The 19,924-nt window shown below is 37.7% G+C and overlaps 1 protein-coding gene across 4 annotated transcripts in view; it reads right to left on the bottom strand.

Annotated features, from left to right (window-relative positions):
- Positions 1 to 19,924, bottom strand: part of VCAN (versican) — a 146,428-nt gene that overhangs the window by 88,521 nt on the left and 37,983 nt on the right. For all 4 annotated transcript variants that reach the window (XM_035014786.1, XM_035014783.1, XM_035014785.1 and 1 more), the window contains 4 exons: positions 14,734 to 14,809; positions 8,966 to 9,343; positions 5,236 to 5,410; positions 5,023 to 5,150 (listed from right to left, as the gene is read on the bottom strand). In XM_035014786.1, coding sequence (XP_034870677.1) covers positions 5,023 to 5,150; positions 5,236 to 5,410; positions 8,966 to 9,343; positions 14,734 to 14,809 — 757 coding nt within the window. The remainder of the gene's footprint in view (positions 1 to 5,022; positions 5,151 to 5,235; positions 5,411 to 8,965; positions 9,344 to 14,733; positions 14,810 to 19,924) is intronic.

Raw genomic sequence — 19,924 nt, 5'->3', positions numbered from 1 at the left:
GAACTGCAGGTGGGAGCAAACACAGGGTCTGTGGAGGGCTGATGCACGTGTCATGTTGGAAAGAGGGAAACAAGGTTGAATTGGTTACCCTCTAGCCAGGTTTGGGGGACTTCAAAGATTATGCAGAGTTTATGCTTGAGGAGGAAGACGACAGAAAATTCACCACGGGATTTTGAATAGGAGAAGAACATGGACACAGTGTTCAAGCTCTTTGATGGTTGTAAAACAGGCCCCTTGAAGGTCTGTTAAAGGCATAGGGATTATCTGTGAGAATCAAAACCAGAGATGAGACACGGAAATGATTCACAAACTAGAAACATGGGTATGGAAATCAGAAGAGAATTCAGGGGTAAACATGCAAAACTAGAAACTAACATTTCCATTTTCACTTATTTGTTATTTTGGTGTACTTTCATGCCCCATCCTACAAGGCATTTGATGTACAGTTTACCTACAAGAACAAGTATGACATTATACAAACTAATAAGGAAATTGGAGCAATGAAAATTTGGGAAGCAAGTAGAATAGCGATTAAGCCTGGAGAGGGGTGAAGTTATCCAAGGGGTAAGTGCAAAGCAAGGCGAGTAGAGTGGGCACTTTTAGCTTGCAGGTTAATTCAGTAATTCACACATTTATGTGATTCCATCTATGGAGCATGGACATAGTGGGGATATACATAAGCCACAGTCTTAGGGGAGAGACAGAGACAAAGCAAACCTTTGGGGGTGGTTAGTCATATATTCAAGGTTTGGAGATGTAAAGGTGAGAAAAATCAACTAGGACTTAGGAAGAGGATATGAGATGAAGGAGACAGCCCATAGTGCAGACACATCAAAGTGCTGGGAACCTTATGTGAAACCAGGAAATCAGAATAGTAGGGTAGTAGTTATTCCAGGAGAAGTAATAGCCACAGGGTAGGGTTACATAGAAAATATAGGCCATAGAAGGATGAGATGTAAGTCCCCAAGGGTGCCTATATCAGAGGAGCAAGAAGCTCCTAGATCAATCATTTGTCAGGTCTAGGGACGAGACTGGAAGTATTGACTCACTTGCAAGGAAACTAAGCAGGTCACCCGTGACAATGAAAGCAGACTGACCTCACCTACCACCATTCTTTCCAACATTCGCTTATCTATCTTATTTAGGATAGTTTTTTGTTTGTTTGTTTTTTTGTTTTATTTGGTTTTGCTATGACACACATACTTCCTATCAAACGGCCAGGTTTTTTTTTTTTTTTTTTATTCTTATGTTAATCCCCATACATTACATCATTAGTTTTAGATGAAGTGTTCCATGATTCATTGTCTGTGCATAACACCCAGTGCTCCATGCAGAATGTGCCCTCCTCAATACCCACCACCAGGCTAACCCATCCTCCCACCCCCCTCCCCTGTAGAACCCTCAGTTTGTTTTTCAGAGTCCATCGTCTCTCATGGTTCGTCTACCCCTCCGATTTCCCCTGCTTCATTCTTCCCCTCCTGCTACCTTTTTCTTCTTCTTTTTTTTTTTTCTTAACATATATTGCATTCAAATGGCCAGTTTTCAGCACAGAATGCATTAATTCACAAAGCACTCTCAGAATTATTTAAATCTCCCACTAGCATGACCTCCTATGAGGAATCAGATACCAGATTGATTCCTGAACACTGTTAGTCAAGAATATAATATTCTAATCAGAGAATAAACTTATTTTATACTATTTAGGAGGGATAACACAGGAATTCTGGTTTTGTCACTGTATTAATTTTAATTCTTAGTAATATTCAAGTAATATTCAAGCAATTTATCGTATTCAAAATGCCTTGACATGAAAGTCATCCTTCTTCATAAAATGAGCCATTTCCAGTTCTTTTCTATACACTTCAAAGTACCAGGACTCAGACTTTGACAGAACATTGCAGTCAGAACATCTCAGAAAAATTCTAGTTTTAAGAACACTCCAGAGAAGAAATTTTACAGTCTGTCAGGATTATTTCTACATTTTGCAGTATTATCAGAAAATTTTTCCTTATATTGAACCTAATTCACAGAGTTGCAATTTTAAGTCATTTATTCTTTTTATGAATTCAGTGGAAATAAAGAACCTTTCATATATCCATAAGCTATTATTTATTGAGCACTTACTTTGAGACACGCACTGTGATAAAAGCTTTACACGTTAACTTGCTTCATTTTCATACCCTGATTAAAAAGTAAGTATTCTAATTGTCGCTATGACAGAGAAGAAGAAACTGAAACAGAGGTAAAGCCTTGTTTAGGATCTCACAACTAGTAAGTGACAGAGCTGGGATTCAGTTGAGGTCCTTCCTGTTCTTAATTACAGGGACCTTAACTACCTCCCCAGACTCCTCTCTCAGCATTGTCTTTACCACTCCTAAATAACGCCAGTCCTTTACTCAATTTTCCGAACTGTATGATCATCTCAATTCTATTCTAAATGCTCTCAAAGTTCTCCAAACCTATGTTTCCAGGAAACCCAAATTAAACTTCCTAATAAGGAACCCTCTCAATGTTTTCCAAAGCTACCTCACCAGGAAACACAGATTAAACTTTCTAATAAGGATTATTTTGTGATTATCTTAATTTCTAGATTTCCTACTTTAGAATCTTAATTCCCTTAATTTCTTGGTAATAGTGCTCTGTTACCGAATCATGGCTAATAAGCCACCACAGTGTCTAGACCATTTCCAAAAATACAGGCTCATACTGGAATTCTGGCTTGTGGATATAGCTAATATAACTGCTGTTTTACATTTACTAGGTTATTTTTAAAAATAGAATTGAATATTATATTAGTATGTATAACTGTGCTATAATCACCATCTTAGAATAAGAACCAGATTAGTTTTTTTTTCTCCCTAAACTAGCTGGATTTAATAGAGTATAATTATTTGAATTTTATAAAGAAATACATACAACAGAATGAATATGACATTATAAAACAAGAAGAAAAAAAAGAGGGTTGACATTCTGTTAACTAAATGCCTTTCATTTTAAATGACTAAATTAAAACAAAATTAATTACCTTTTTAAACTATGCTTCATTTTACACTTAATTGACTTTTTCATTAGGCCACCTGCAATATTTGGCTTCTGATCGAAAGTTATTGCACCTTAGTTCGTAACTGGATATATTTTCCATCACATGCACTCTGATTGCATCAATATCTCTATTTTTTACTGACGCTCACACACACACTTGGCTGTCAAAAATACAATAAAATATAGGTGGCAATTATGATACCCCTGAATATAGTAATAAATCTCTCTTATGAGGAATTTTGGCTTACTTTCAAATAATCTGTCATTGATGTGGCAATTGAAACATCAGATGTAACTTTATATAGTCAACTTTCCACAAGAGTTTTTATCAATTCAAAGTTCAGCCAATGGCCTTTACTTCAAAGAGAGGCATACACTTCAGTAAAGGAAGGAGACAGACGTTTACAAGAGTGATCTTGTGATCTTCCTCATTCATCGCCAGTCGCAAAGGCCTCTCTAACCTCCCCCACCACACCAGTCCAATTTCAGGTCAAGAGAGAAAAAACCAGTGTCCAGAGATTTGCAAATTATTCCAAGGGACAAAAAACACGGAAGAAAAAATTTCCAGAACAATGTCACTGTAAACATACTGAATATCCTTCAGAACTGTTAAATTCCTTCTATAAAACAATGAAAAACCTTGTTACTCTGCTCACAGAAATTTCAGTCAGTGCTTGAATTAGTAGTTATACTGATTCTTCTGCCTTTCTCTTTCAACTTTTATGTGCCCAAATAAAAACATTCAAATTCTGTATATATATACATATATTTTATATTCAAAATTCAATATATATATCACATATATATCATAGGTTGGATTTTGTATGTTTTCCCTTCGTCCCTATGCAAAAATGGAAATGGTTAGCATCTGAAGTTCTACTTTAGAAAATACATTTACCAGTTTTAAAGGACAGTTATAATAAGAATGTTAAGATGTTAGAGAACCCCACTTAAGCAGCCTTCTGGTAAGCCGGGCTTCTTATTCAAATTTGGTCAGGGCATTAGGAAAATATAAGCTGCTTAGTTTGTAGCTTTCAGTCTCTGAGGTGGTTTATTCAATTCACAGAATCATAGAATTTTAATGTTGGAAGGGACCATGGAAATTATCTAGTCCAACCTCTTTATTTTACGCGTAAGAAAATTGAGATTATCCTTTCTATATGCACCCAGCCAAAATTAAAAGAGTAACTCAATTCAGAACTCCCCCTTATATATTTAGACTTTAAGCTGCCTGTTAATACAAAGGAGACTCCATTTCAAAAGTCACAGAAACTTCTGTTCCATGCGTCTTACAATAAAACTGTACTGTGCCCCTTGGATGCCACTATTGAACTCATACTTGTCTTTAAGAACCTCTAACTTATGCCAAGTGAGAGATGATTGTGCCAAAATCAATCAGGCTGTAAGCATCTTAAAAGCAAGGCCTTTATCCTCCTGGCTTCATATCCCTAACAACTAGCAGAGCACCCAGCACACGGTCGGTGGTTTCTTTAATGAATGAACAATTGCCCTGAATATTAGTGCAGCAAAGTTAACAGGAAAAGAAGTAAAACCTGACAGTCCCTCCTGGGCTAGTTTCAGCTATTTAGTTGAGCTTCAGGGTGTTTATCAGCACTTGGATTCACAGTGGTTTGTCATCACAGGACTTTACCTGAAGTTCTCACAAGAATAGGTACCACCCATACAGCTTTCTATTCTTAAGGCTCTAAAAGTGTATTGGAAACAGTCCAACAGCAGCATGCCTGAAAGAAAACCTGCCATTAACTGAAGACATTTCTAACCTGCATAACCATTTGCACACTCCTCCTTCTCTTTCCACTTTAATTTAAGCTTATTTTACCACAATCATATGGTCATTTAAACTAAATGCTGCTGCTTGGAATCCAAACAAGTATGAAAACTTGCTCTAGTCCTACGTGCTCCCAGTCTGTCTTCAATTTCCTGAGTTCGAAGGAAGCATTAGGAATTCAAACATCGTACCATCCAGGTGGTCCACGTAGCAGTACACGTCGTAAGTTTCATGAGGTGAACGGAATCCGTAAGTCCTGACTCCTTCCTTCCCCATCATATCTCCGTAACAGCCTACTCGGGGAGCCCGGATGGGATACCTGGGGAAATAAAAGACTAGTCAATAGCACTTGATTCTTCCTCTCAGATGAATGAATTACAGCCTGAGGCCCCCAGACCTCTCACCGGACAGTCTGATCAGCCAGCCAGCCTGCGTCACACTGCTCAAATCCATCTTCATAGGCGGCATAGAGCTGCTCTGGGGTTGCTATGACTGCTCCAACATCCAAACAAACCTTCTGTGCCGCCTCAAAATTCAGAGTATACCTGCTGGTCGCCGCTCTGTAGTGAAACACAACCCCTGCCAAGAGAGCAGCAAGCGATTACAGGCAGGTTAAAATATCCCACCATACTTTGCAAAGTTTTTTACTGGCGCAATACATCAAAGTCATTGCTCACATGGTATAACACTATGGTGATCCTTTATTTTCACTTGGTGTAGCACCACACAGAATTATGGTGATGTGAGGAGCCCTAGAAATGCCATTCACCCAGGTGTCCTATTCTGCTCCATTAGGAAGTTTCCTGGCCAGGAATGTTCTATTCTCATGAAGACAATCTAAGAAAAAGATTTAAGCCACTAAATCCCAAGTGGTGGAGAGTTGTTCTAATTACAGGTAGTCTTCACATTATCATGGGGAGACTGGACAACTAAAGGGAGTTGGTGCTGCAGGAGATACAAAGAGTTAAGGGGGTCACAGGATCAACTTGCCCTACTTCATGATTTTACCCGGGGCGACTCAACAGAAGCCCGTGGAACATTCACTAACACCACTTCCTCCAAACATAAAACATTTGAGATATTTACTTCCAGAAATAATGTACTAAGATGGCAAAGACAATGGACTGTGTATGAGTGAGAGCTTGTTCCAGTCCCTAATTTGTTCCTTAACCATATATGTTAATCTCCCCCACCATAAAGTATAACGGATATTGCTTACGTTATCTGATATAAAAGTCAAATTATGTAAAGGCTTTAAAAATGTTGGATAGGCTACTGAACACTACCCAATGTTTATCATATTCACCATGTGACTAGCATAACTGAGGGTTTCCACTAAGACAGATAAAATGTATGATTTTTATCCCCTGAGTTGAAGCTAGGCATCTCAGTACTTGCTTCAAATTCCACTCTGCTGTATGTTAGGAGTTGCATAATCTAGTGGTTCTTGAATGGTGCTCCAGGGCTCAAGGAATTGTCAAAGGGCTGAGGGAAGAGCAGCTAGGGGGTGGGGGGGTGGAGCTCCCCCCAACTTCAACAGGAGCATCTTTATTTTTAACTGGAGTAAATATGGTGACTCATTTCTACAAGACTGCAAAGTGAGTCACAGTAAGTACCTGGGAAGTCATTGGAAAATAGAAATTGGGGCAACTGGGTCTTATGGATGAGAATTTATTAAGAGTTGCACTGCCAGGAGGCCTGGTTTGCTCAGTCGGTTGAGTGTCTGACTCTTGATTTCAGCTCAGGTCATGATCTTAGGGTTGTGAGATTGAGTCTGGTGCCAGGTTCCACGCTCAGTGCAAGTCTGCCTGGGATGCTCTCCTTCTCCCTCAGTCCCTCACCCCACTCACACTCTCCCTCTCTCTCAAATAAATAAATAAATCTTTTTTTTTTTTTAAAAGAAAAGGTCATATTGCCTAAGACCACTTTTTTTTGTTATGCAGAATGAACTGTGGTTTCCAAGATACCTTCCACTGTCTTTTTATTCCTAGTAATTCCCTGGGGTTGACAACAGTCTATATCCCAAAGCCTGACTTAAGAGACTGTCTTCCACATGCCCATCCTTAGATTGTCTCCTTCTCCCGAGACAGGTATGTGCCAATAAAATAACTACAGGGTGACAAACTAGCCATGTCATAGATAAGCACCTCTGATAAGTGTCAACTCAAAAAGACCTGCACAGTCACCGAGTAGATGTACTGACAATTAACATTCATTTTCCCATTTCTGATATTGCAACGAAAAATTCATCACATGCCTTTCAGAAAATCTGTACCTCTACAGAACTACAATAAAATTGCCAGGAAGTATATATTGTGCTATCTGGTAAGTATGAGAGAGTTTATAATGATCTCTAAGGCTTAAGCAAGAATTGAAACGGTTTTAAATTAGTCTTATGTTGATCAAAGCTTCAAATAGTCCTCTTGGTAATTAAAAATCTTCCATGTGCACTGAAGACTGGCAGTAAGGGGGCACAAAGGGGCCTCTAAGAGCAGGGCAGGGCATATCAGTCGGTATAAGTATCTGCAATTGTTGGGATAATTTGAAGACCTCATGGGGCTAAGGAGATTAAGTGGAGGATTTTCATTGTTTAAGAGGGGCAAGGGGCAAATCCATTGCTAATTCTTTAATGATGAAAATAGTAAGAAATTGTTAAACTCCTTTTGGGATTTTAAAAACATATATATAAATTATACATAGTGTGTATCTACCACTACTATATATATTTATAATTTATTAATAATCTGTATGTTTATACAAGATATAAATATAATACACACAAACATACAAACACACACACAAAGAGAAATAGAAAAATATCACTAGAGCAAAACAGTCCTAGGCTAACTAAAATAAATAATAAAAAGGTTAAAAGAATGAAGAGCCCAGAATATTTAGTGGATGCCTGGACAATATAAAAATAGATTGGAAGGAGAGAGAAACAGAATCTGAACATAAAAGGATGTACAGAAAATTAATTCGTTGCATCTGAAATTCAAAGAATTTCCTTTTGGCTACACAAGAAAGTTTTAATAAAACCCTTTGTATATATTTCTGAAAGGTAAATATTTTACAGGGAAATGGAGGGATGGAAGAAAAATCTGTTCCATCATGTTTGGGTATTAGAATTTTGCTTAATAACTTGCCAAAATATTCTGTTTCCAAGAGCTATGGTCTTATGTGTGTACCCAATTAAAGCGATTTTTCTTTGCTTTGTCTCCTAACTTAAATTCAAATGACATATAAACCACCACAGAAAAGGGGCTAAAATGAAAATGCCTCATTGCAAGACTTAATGTATAACAGCTAGCGTATTACCTTTAAAAAAAATTCACTGAGTTTTATTTTGATCCAATTCAAATGTTTATTAAGTCTGGTCTTTCTAAGGCACTGTGAAAGGTACCATGATACTTATTAAGTGCTTCATTTCTTCAATGTAAGATGGAATTTATATTTCTTAAGAACAAACTCAAAGGTTTTAATAATCATGCTAGGACAGCGAGAAAAAAGGAGAAAAGGTAGCATGTGAGTATGTGTGTGTGTGTATATGTGCATACACACATATTGTAAAAATTAAACTGTAGATCAGTCTTTATGGTCTTAAAAAGTATCATTGAGGGGCGCCTGGGTGGCTCAGTCGTTAAGCGTCTGCCTTCGGCTCAGATCATGATCCCGGGGTCCTGGGATCGAGCCCCACATCGGGCTCCCTGCTCCGCAGGAAGCCTGCTTCTCCCTCTCCCACTCCCCCTGCTTGTGTTCCTTCTCTCGCTGTCTCTCTCTCTGTCAAATAAATAAATAAAATCTTAAAAAAAAAAAAGTATCATTGATAGGTCTCAATAATGAAGTAATAATTCTTGAGCTATTTATCATGTCTTGAGGTATTCATCATTTCCGCAATACTGCACTTGCTCTTGACTGTATTGAGTCAGGGAAGTTGCTGTGCAAAAAGTCACCTTCCTTGACCCTTGAAGAAATAACAGCTCATTTTTGGTGAAAGGCATGAACTGTTGAAATGACTGATATTTCTTGCACTTGCCCAAACCCTGAACTATAGTTACTTTGGGTACAGTTTCACAACACTTCTGAACCAGGTATCATGTTACACTACTGTCTTCCAGACTTAGAAAGCCTTACCATCCACCGCCAATGACACCATGTCTTGTGTGTCTTCAATCCCATACATGACATCACAGCGGTAGAGACCCGCGTCACTGGCGCGCAGTTTGACCATGGTGAGTGAGGCATCACCCACGACCTCGGAATGTGTGGGCACGGACACTCTTCCTTGATAGCCTTGACCAATCTTGATATTCCCATTTTGGGCTACAAGAACCGTAGTCTCCTTCAGATCTTTTCCATTCTTGTCCAATTCAATCTTAGACCATTTGATTCTGAGAAATTCGCTGGAGGTGTTGTAACTGGGTGGTAAGGTAGGCAGGGTTGAAAAATGACAAGGTAGGTTGACTTTTCCAGAGAGGGAGCCCTTAACAGGTGGGCTTTCTTCCACTTTGACTAGAAGAAAGAGAAAATACCAAATTAATGGTCCTAGAAAACTCAACTGAGTCTATTAAATAAGTGAATGGATAAGAAACCCTTGCCTTGGTTTGGTTACATCTTCAATATGTGAGATAATTAGAATGATTTTATATATAAAGAATAGTATACAATTTTAATAATGTTTTGCAACAAAGACAGGGATTCATAATGCTCATTTTTATGTACTAAAAATATGGCATTTATTTTGAAGTATTTGTAACTTAGGGTTCAACACGAACAAAATAGGTGATAGAATAAGGCTGTACAGGAAGGCAGAGACTAGAATCAGTAATGCAGGTTTCAAAGACTGGACCGATGTTAGGAAGAGCAGTTGAAAGGCAAATTTATATCTACAGGTCAGAAGAGGAAAAACATTTAAGATAACTGCCACATTACCTTAGAGGAAATGAAAATAAAATGCAAAGAGGAAGCAAAAATTTTAAAAATGTACTTTAGTAGACTGGAGCAAGAGGAAGTTTAACACTTGAAGGACCCTCATTTGGTTCAGTGTTCGAACCAAAGGCTTTCATCATAATGACAAATCCAGCTGCAATCACTTTGCAGTGAAACATTACCTCTCAATTGTATCCTGGGGGGAAATTTTGGTCTGTTTATCTAACCCACCTAGAGTATTAATCTGCATAATGTCTTTCTGTTTAAGCCCTTAAACTTTTAATAAGAAAGAATACCTTGACTGCAATTTAACACTATCACATGCAAAAAAAAACCTGTTCTTTTACTCTTACAGGAATTCATACCCCTTTCTTTCCTCCCCCCCCCCATCTTCTAGTTCCTACAAATTGGCTAGACAATGTGTTGGCAATAACAATAGAAATTATGTCAATACACAAGCAGTCCTACTTCATGAAAATATGATGAACAAGTTAACAGTAGCCTCCAGATGGAGTGAAATAATATTTCTTAATTAACAAAATGCCATGTGTCTAACACCTAGTGTGTGTTAGTAGTCAAGGTATTGGTAACATACATCTCAATATAAACATGCATCAGAAATTATATAGCTGTCAACACAGCACTGAGGATTCAGTTGCGGATAAGTCATTTTGAAAACTGCAGGAAGATAAGGAGATATTATGGACTTTAAGAAAAAAATACTTTCGGGGCGCCTGGGGGGCTCAGCCGTTAAGCGTCTGCCTTCGGCTCAGGTCATGATCCCAGGGCCCTGGGATCGAGCCCCACATCGGGCTCTCTGCTCGGCGGGAAGCCTGCTTCTCCCTCTCCCACTCCCACTGCTTGTGTTCCCTCTCTCGCTGTGTATCTCTCTGTCAAATACATAAATAAAATCTTTAAAAAAAAAAAGAAAGAAAAGAAAAAAATACTCTCTACTATTAAAGACTGAAATTTAACTTCAAGATGACTGGCCTATAAAACCTTTTATATGATACAAATAAATCTAAAATAATCAATACAGTATTATATTTACAGTATTTGATAGAAATCACTCACATATTTCTAATTTATAATGGTCATTGTTGTCATGCATTTCTTTGTCATCTTACTAATCTATATATAACTTGTCCCAAAACAGGATTTAAGGCACTTAACAAAATTAAATAAAAATAAAATATACTATTAACTGCACTAAGTTAGTCTTTAAGATGTTACTAAGATCATTATCATCTTAGAATATAGTATCAAGGGGACAATTCCATTCTATTAACTCCTTGGCTGACAAAATAAATTATCTCACTTAAAGTGAACCCTCAGAGTGAAACTAGTCCAATCACTTTCTACAGATGCTCCACTGAGAGGAAGTGACATTCAAGCTCCCAGCTGGCTGGTTACATACCTGGGTGGTGAGAAGGAAAGTCTCCTCACAACTAATCAAGGGATCTTTCAGCTTTGGTATTTATTGGGTTTTCCCATTGTCCCTAAATTAGTTTTAGTTCCTTTGCAGAGTCTAGACCCATCCTATTTCTATCCCATCCTATTTCTATCCCATCCTATTTCTTTAATTGCTATCTGCATTGGCAGCTCTTAGTAATTTCATGATCTTTTAAATAAATCTATAAAGTCCACAGGGGACTCCCTACCTGATTCATAATCCTTTAATTTGGGCCCCATTAGGGAGATGATGATGACACAAAGATTTTTTTTTTTTTGCCAAGAATAGGGGTTCTGAGAAGGGAAGGGGTGAGAATTCTATGATCTAAAAATCTCCTAATTTACATTTATCATATGTTCTAGGAAATCCCATCTTCCTTCCTGAAGAATTATTTAGATGATTAACTTTACCACAAATAAAGTATTGCTCTTTTAATGGAAAATAAACAGCTTTACCATCAACCTCAATTATGATATAAATTATGAGATTCTTATCATTTCCCTAAAAAATGAATTTAAGATAAATGATATTCAATTCTGTAATATTTATTACTAAATTATAATTCTTTTCACAATTTTAGATGTGTAGAGGCAGATATGAGAGTCAGTCAAATCTATCCATTTGGGTGGTTTTTGAAACTCAGAGCATTGCTCAATAACTGTGCTGTTATGAAAAAATATATTGGAACAAAATGATGTCAAAAGGCAAATTTCCCAAGGGTTATTTATTGTTCTAGATGTTTATAGATACAAGAAAATTAAAAGCTTCAGTTGGATATAAATATATATTCACGTAGAATCCAGTCTTAACAACAGGATTAACAAGAAGCTGTGTGGTCAAGTCTTTTGTGTATAAAATTTTGAGTCTTAATGCACTGGGTCGCAAGAACTAAGTTCACTGAATCTAAATATTTTAAGGAAGAAATTTAGTAGTTCAGAAGATTATGTTTATAGACCATGCATGTTTTTAAAAAATGCTACCTGCAAGAACTTGTCTGAAATTGTGAACAATGCAAGTTATAAAAATGAATGTTAACAAAAAGTTCACTGTTCCCACCAGATAGTTTGTGGTCCAAATGAGTATATTGAGGGAGAAATCTCTGAATAATGAATGATCATTTACCTTTCATTCTTTGTCAGTAAATTCTGTGGAGAAGAATGACGTAAATTCCATCTACACAATTTGACCAAACACACACACACACACACACACACACACACCTTGGCCAAATAAATGTCAGATTGAGAATATGGGAATTTATTACTCTCTCAGGTGATAAATATCACTCTCTTGTTCATTCATTTACTCATAACTGCATGACTCATTTACTGATATTAGAGGAATATCCAAACAACCAAGTCAACACTAGATAATCAATATAATAAGTATTGTTAAAGCACAGACCTCTTCATGCATTAAAATAAAGCCAATAACCAGGAGACAAGGTATTCATTAATATTAGTTATTGATCTTTTGAGTGCTTAGGAATAAGCAGAGAAAAGCTTAAGATGAAAATACTTGTGTTGACTCATAGCAAGTTACTGCAGTGTATCACACTATGAACTTGGCAACTCTGCTTTATGTGGATCTTATGTTTTCAACTCTTGCCCCTCATATGAAAAAATTAAATTCTTCTGAAATCAGCCCCCAACTAATTACATCTCTTAATCATGATCACATATGTACAAAGAACTTGATTCTTGGCCTAACGTATAATACAGTGGTTAAGAGCATGGACTATGGAGCCTGCCCAGGTTCAACTCCAGGCTCCATAACTAAACTGCTATATAATCTTCTACATTAGCTATGCCTCCAAAGCTTTTGATAATACAGTTTCCTCATCTGCCAAATGGGGAGAATAGAAGCATCTGTCTCACTGGAAAGTTAAGATTCAATAAATTTACTATGTAAAATACTCAGAAGAAGGCCTGACATGTAGAAATCATTCAATATTGCTAGCTATAATTATTATTATTTTAAAAAACCGTCAAGGGGCTATATCATAAGTGTTTTGGGTTTTTTCCCCATTGTTTGTGTGAGTTCTTTCTTTGTTTTAAGCAGAAAGTCTAAACTCTAAGTGTCCCTCAAGGTTCTCCCCCTCTTTTCTGTATTATTCTTCTTCTGTTACTACCCATCTAAACCAACTCCATTTTCCATATTTCCTTTCTGTGTTCTCCCTTGTCCCTGGATGCTATTATCCTTCCCTGTCTGTGACCTTCCCCTTTACTTCCTGAAAACACTGAAGAAGACAGCACCTGGGCTGTCTGGGAATATGAAAGTCTATGTGTGGAACTGCAAATTAGTTCAGAGAGTCTGAAGCATAGAGTAAGTGTGAGAAAAACGTGGAAGCTGAGTCTGGAGAGGAGCAGATCACTGAAACTCAGGGCAGTATCTTCCCTCATGGACTACGGTCCAGGAATTTGGAATTATAGAACCTTCATTAGGTGAATATATAATTTAAAGCTGAGGAAAACAGTGCATGTGCACTTACCCAGTTACTCTGAGGGAGAGAAAGAGAGAGAAAAGGAGAGGAGAGGAGAGGAGAGGAGAGGAGAGGAGAGGAGGGGAGGGGAGAAACCCTGCCCTGGCTTTGCCATTAATTTATTGTGCGACTTTGGGGAAGTTTACTTACTTTCAGGAAGTAAAGGGGAAGGTCACAGACAGGGAAGGATAAAAGCAGCCAGGGACAAGGGAGAACACAGAAAGGAAATATGGAAAATGGAGTTGGTTTAGATGGGTAGTAACAGAAGAGGGATGATAGAGGAAAGAGGGGGAGAACCTTGAGGGACACTTAAAATAGAGTTTAGACTTTGGCTTAAAACAAAGAAAGAACTCAGGGCAGTATCTTCCCTCATGGACTACGGTCCAGGAATTTGGAATTATAGAAACTTCATTAGATGAATATATAATTTAAAGCTGAGGAAAACAGTGCATGTGCACTTACCCAGTTACTTTGAGGGAGAGAGAGAGAGAGAGAGAGAGAAGAGAAGAGGAGGAGAGGAGGGGAGGGGAGAGGAGAAGTAAAGAGAGGAGAGGAGAGGAGAGGAGGGGAGAGGAGAGAAGGGGAGGGAAGAGAAGAGAAAAGAAATATAGATGTGGGTAAAAACTTGGCTGTCAGCCTGCTCTTTGTCTTTTTGACTCTTCTCAAACCCTAGCCTCCTGAGGGTTTGATAAGCTTTCTTTTCTTCATAGGAAGGTCTTTGAGTATATTGAAGAAGACAGATTTTAAAAATATGTCCAATGCCATATATGAGCCTTTTTGCAGTCTGAAAGTAATCTGGGAATTTACTGAAAATCCGTTCGCTTCTTTAGCATTCTGTTCATTATTTCATTTTGATTGATTGATTTAAAACCATTTATTAAATAAAAAATAATATTTTAGCTGAAAGTGTTCAGCACTATAAATCACTAAATATATTAAAATTAATTCTTTATTCTAGTGGCCCCATATTGCTATTCTATGCCCTAGTACTTACATTTTTATTTCACTAAGCACCAAAGAAATTGTTACCACACTCACCTTTATGTAGTGCATGGGTTGCTATTAAGGTAGAGCACAACCATAAGATGCTCTTTATATTTATCAACATCTTGTTCTAGAAATGAAGAAAAACACAAAGGAAACCATAAGCATTCAGGTTTGTGGTGGGCCATAAATCACATGCTATTTGTGCAGTATATGTAATAAGAGTATAAGGAGCAGCTCCCCTTAGATTGTAAAAACAAGATAGAACCTGTAATAGGAAAAGTCATCCCAACACTTTAATTATTAGTTTGACTCTCACCCAATGCAGTTGTTACCAAAATAATCCCAGAACCCACTTTGGGAACATACAACAATATGGATGCACGGGGCAACCACAACTGGGTAGGCTGTAGAAAGAACAACTGAGACCATAGCCCGAGCAACTAGTGGCTAGGAACTGGCACAAAGAGGGAGGGGTGACCACAATGTCTATTTAGAAACAGGAAGCTGGTCACAGATGGAGCAGAAGAAGATGGGGAAGCAATAGGCAGAGATGTTGAAAGAGAGGGATTCATATCAAATGTGAGGTGGGAAGGAACATGGTGGTGGTTCCCGCACATGGTATCAAAACAGGGAATAAGGACTTCAGCAGGCTTTTTAAAGCACAGACTCAATTTAGTTTCTAGGAGGCTGAACAAACAAAACAAATGTATTATAAGGAGCTGTTAATTACAAAAAGACCAGTGCTTGCCATGAGTTGTTTTTTTTTTTTTAAGATTTTATTTATTTATTTGAGAGAGAGAATGAGAGACAGAGAGCACGCGAGGGAAGGGGATCAGAGGAGAAGCAGACCCCCTGCTGAGCAGGGAGCCCGCCGTGGGACTCGATCCCGGGACTCCAGGATCATGACCTGAGCTGAAGGCAGTCGCTTAACCAACTGAGCTACCCAGGCGCCCTGCCATGAGTTTTAAAGCAGTTCCAACAGTTCCTAAGTCTGAAGGGTGAAAAAAAGAAAGAAAAACTCTATTCAGAGAGTCAAGAAACCCTGCCCTGGCTTTGCCATTAATTTATTGTGTGACTTTGGGGAAGACATTTAATAGTCTGGGTCTCAGAATGGTTCCTTCCAGCTTGAATTTCTATGAAGCTGTAATTATGAGGCAGATAAGTACCAGTGTTGGGGACCATCTGGAACGCAAAGAGACAATCTCAGAAGAACTGCAGATTATTTGATCCCCATGGTTGTTCCTTTCTCAGCTACATTTAGAACTGTTTTGTAACGGTCCTTCTTGGTTGGCTACCCAGCAGCTTTCTTCTTTCTCCTTTCTAACAAAATTCCCATTCCGTTCTCCTGTCTACCCTCCTTCACACAGCCATACACCTTAGAGAAGCCTGAGTCAAACCCAGCCCGAGGGAATGATCTTGATTATCCTGTCAGTCACACTGCTCCCATTCCTTTCACCAATGACTGGTTTTGGAATGAGTATATGAGGCAGTCTTTACTAATGAGATGTGAGGGGATCTCAGCAGGGCAGAAGGGATGCTCCTGGGAGAGGGACATTCATCTTAAGAGTAGAAAGTGAAATTTCAGGTTGTATCATAAAAGAGCTATTAAAGAAAATGCATTCCATGAGTATTAACTGAATCTAACTAAGAAACCTTTTTATAAATATACTTATAAACAATAATTTCCTATCTTCATTAGAGAAAAAATTGTCGTCAATTTTTTTTATTTTTTCAGGAGACTTTTATAAACATAATGGTAAAAGCCTGGTCTCCACCTGAATTCAAGTTTTGAATCCTTTACTAATACTCTGCAATTTGGGGGTAAATTACTAACTCTCTCATTTTCAGTAGCTTTTTAATTGTGAAAAGTAGTACTTAACTATTGGAGTGAATGTGAGGATTGATAAAATAATGCATATGAAATATAGCTCAGGGATACACAGTGTATTCAGTACTCAATATTTCTTACTAAAATTACTAATTCAGGTTTTCTACAGATGTTCTCTTCCTGCTTTCATATCATTAATAGTAAAAAGAAAAGTATTTGAAGCTGTTGGATTGGAAAATTATAACCTTGGTTGCCACTATAGAAGCAGTAGATAAGTTTATGCTTATAATAAATTGCTCTAAAACTTTTTTCTATGTGCTTTGAGTCATTTCTTGTAAACATGTTTTATCTTCTCTGTAGAACAGTAGGCTCCGTAGAACAGAGCTAGTATTACATTCAATTTACTAATTCCCGTAATATTCCCATAATATTTCCACAGGGCCAGCTTCAGAGTAGACCTTGAGGAAGGTTTATAGACCAAATGCAGGACCACTGCCTCCACTTCCTATTCTGAAACACACTCTGAAGCCAAGGGCCAACAATCTCTTATGACTATGGGAAAGTAGGCTAATTAAACGTGAAATACATTTAAACCAGTCCAGTTGACTATTCATCATGTCATGATAATATTTGATGTTTGTCAGTATTTGGACATTGGTGTTAGATCTCGTAACAAGATCAGAGAAAGTGTGACCATGACCCAGGAATGGGTCTTCTGCATCCTAATTTCCTCTCTAAGACCAATACTCAAAGTGTAACTTTTTGTGCCATACTTCAACCTTATAAAAGTATCTTTTTTTTTTTAAGAGAGGGAGTAAAATGGTTTTTCATCTATATAACAAGTATATTCATCACTTGCCTTAAGATTGCCCCAAGACAAGGCTAGCGAAGGAAGCCAGTGCATTAAAAATACAAGGGAGAGATCAGTCATGTCTTAAATATATCTACATAAATGTATTTTAACAAATTCCCAACATTCAAAAACTAGGGTTTTCACAGTAAGTCTTAGATCTCTTTTGACAAATCAGATCAAACAAGTCTAGGTCCATATTCTTGCTGGCCAGCCATCAGCACTAGGCAAGGAGCAGGCTCTCACCCTGGCTCCGTGTACTCAAGGTCATCACTCGCCCCACTCGGCTTCTTATCCATTTCTACTCCATTCCAGTTCCCTTTAGGCACCTGATTTAAAGAATGGTCATTTATTTCTTTAGTCAATATCTCAGAGTGCTTTTACTGATCTTAATTGCCTTAGAACTACATTTCTGTGGTCTCTTCCTTGGCGTCTACGGGCATTCATTCCATTTCTCTAATTTTCTTAAGGCTATGTCCATGTTCATGTTGTTAAGGCACACTATTTACCTTCTGCATTTGATCTTACTAGATAAGAAACTTTCTAAAACCTCTTTCTTTTTTTTAGTACCACTCTAACCCCCCACTTCTATTCTTCCCTCTTCCATGTCTTGTAAGCATAATCTGCTAGTGATAACATGTCTGTCTGCATAGAAAGACCTAGGAGATATGAAAGCCAGTGCCTATATTTAGCCTTCACTCCAGTGAAATCAGTGAGAAGAGGAGAAAGTCATCAAACAATCAAGGCACAGCTGACTGAAGCTGTTTAATTGCCTGGGAGACAGAAGAGACAAGGTTAACAAGACTCCTGTACATGACAAATGTCTGCAAAAAGGGTAAGGGTCATGCCAAGGATGGGCTGCCTTGAAGAAAGAGAGCCAAGGTTCTAGTAAACAGATATTTAATATTCTCCCTTAATCCTCCCTTAATCTTGGGGAAGATCCTCTGAGCAAAGGGTGACTTAAGGACACAGACATAGAGATTTTGTCTTCTAGTCTTCAAATTAGTTACCTTGGACAACCAATTGTCTAGGACACCTCAACCACAAGGTGAATATAATGAGTATTGCCTACCATATTGCTCCTGGGTGCATTCTCACAGGAAGAATCACTGCAACGCAGAGAGAAATATCATGGTTTAAGCAGGACATCTTATAAATTTATTTCACAGGAGTAATTGTGCCATGTGAATTTATCACTAACCTGTGACTGGATTCCTGAACTGGGACATAGCTAAGCTTTCTCATGTCATTGCCCCTTGGTACTGCCCTTTTCTCTGCCTGGCTAACTCCTTCCTCATTACTCTGTCTAAAACACACTGCATTCTCTATTCCTTTTGCCATGCTCTATTTTCATCACAGCACATAGCACATATCATTTTATTTATATATTTGGGAATTGCCTTTCTCTACCCACCATAATATAAGCTCTGGGAGAGCAGTCTTTGATGTTTTGTTCATTACTCAGGACACTCAGTAAAATATGCTCATTTTTTTTTTTTTTTACATAATAAGATGCATATTATAAACACTGTTTGGTACATTCCTTTCTTCATTTAAAATACAGTGTATCTTGGAGAATGTTCCAAATCAGCAAATACAGTTTTTCTGGGTTGTTTTTAACAACCATATAGTTTTCCATTAGATGAATGCAGCATCCTGTATTTCACCAGTTCCTATAATAAGCCTTTAAGCTGGCTTCATTATTTTTGCTATTAGAAACAATGCTGCAAAGGGCATCCTTGTCCATTTGTCTTGGGTGACATTTGTGCCAGTATCTATATGACAATGTCCAGAAGAGAATCGCTGGGTCAAAGAGTATATGCAGTTTTTAAATTTTTTGGTAGCTCTTACCAAATTATTTTGTAAAGAAGATGAACCTATTTATATTGCCACAGTAGTATGTGAGAGATCCACTTTCCCCACAACATGGCTGACAAAACCTTCATCGAACTTTTTTATCTTTACTACTGTGATGGATGAAAAAATAGTGCAGTATATCATTGTTTTTCAATTACTGTTTCTTTAATTATGAATGAGACTGAGCAATTTCTCATATGATTAAAAAAATATTTTTTCTTCTGCCAACTGCCTGTATTTCACATTTGATATTTTTTGGATGGGTTTTGGTCTTTTACTTATTTGTAAAAGTTCTTGGTATACCAAAAGAGTTATTAGCTCTTTGTCTCTCATATGTTCCAAAGTGTTACTTGTTTTTGTGTAAATAATTTAATTGTTATTTACTCATACTTATCAGTCTTTTCTAGTATGGCTTCTGGATTTTATCTTTTGCTTAGAACAGGTTTCTCTACTCCTATTTTATTATTTTAAAAATCCTATAAGTTCTTCTAGTTATTTTTTTATTTTATTTTAGTTTTGAGAGATAGAGAGAGAGAGAGAACATGTACAAGCCAGGGCAGGGGGAGGGGGGGCAGAGGCAGAGGGAGAGAGAGACTCTTAAGCAGGCTCCACACCCAGGATAGAGCCCCACATGGAGCTGGATCTCATGACCCTCAGATCATGACCTGAGCTGAAACCAAGAGTAGGAAGCTTAACCAACTGAGCCT

This window comes from Mirounga leonina, unplaced genomic scaffold (assembly GCF_011800145.1).
Source record: "Mirounga leonina isolate KUSES-001 unplaced genomic scaffold, KU_Mleo_1.0 Mir_168, whole genome shotgun sequence".
Lineage (NCBI taxonomy): Eukaryota > Metazoa > Chordata > Mammalia > Carnivora > Phocidae > Mirounga > Mirounga leonina.
The sequence above is the reverse complement of the archived record's forward strand: the minus strand, read 5'-3'. Positions and strand labels throughout refer to the sequence as shown.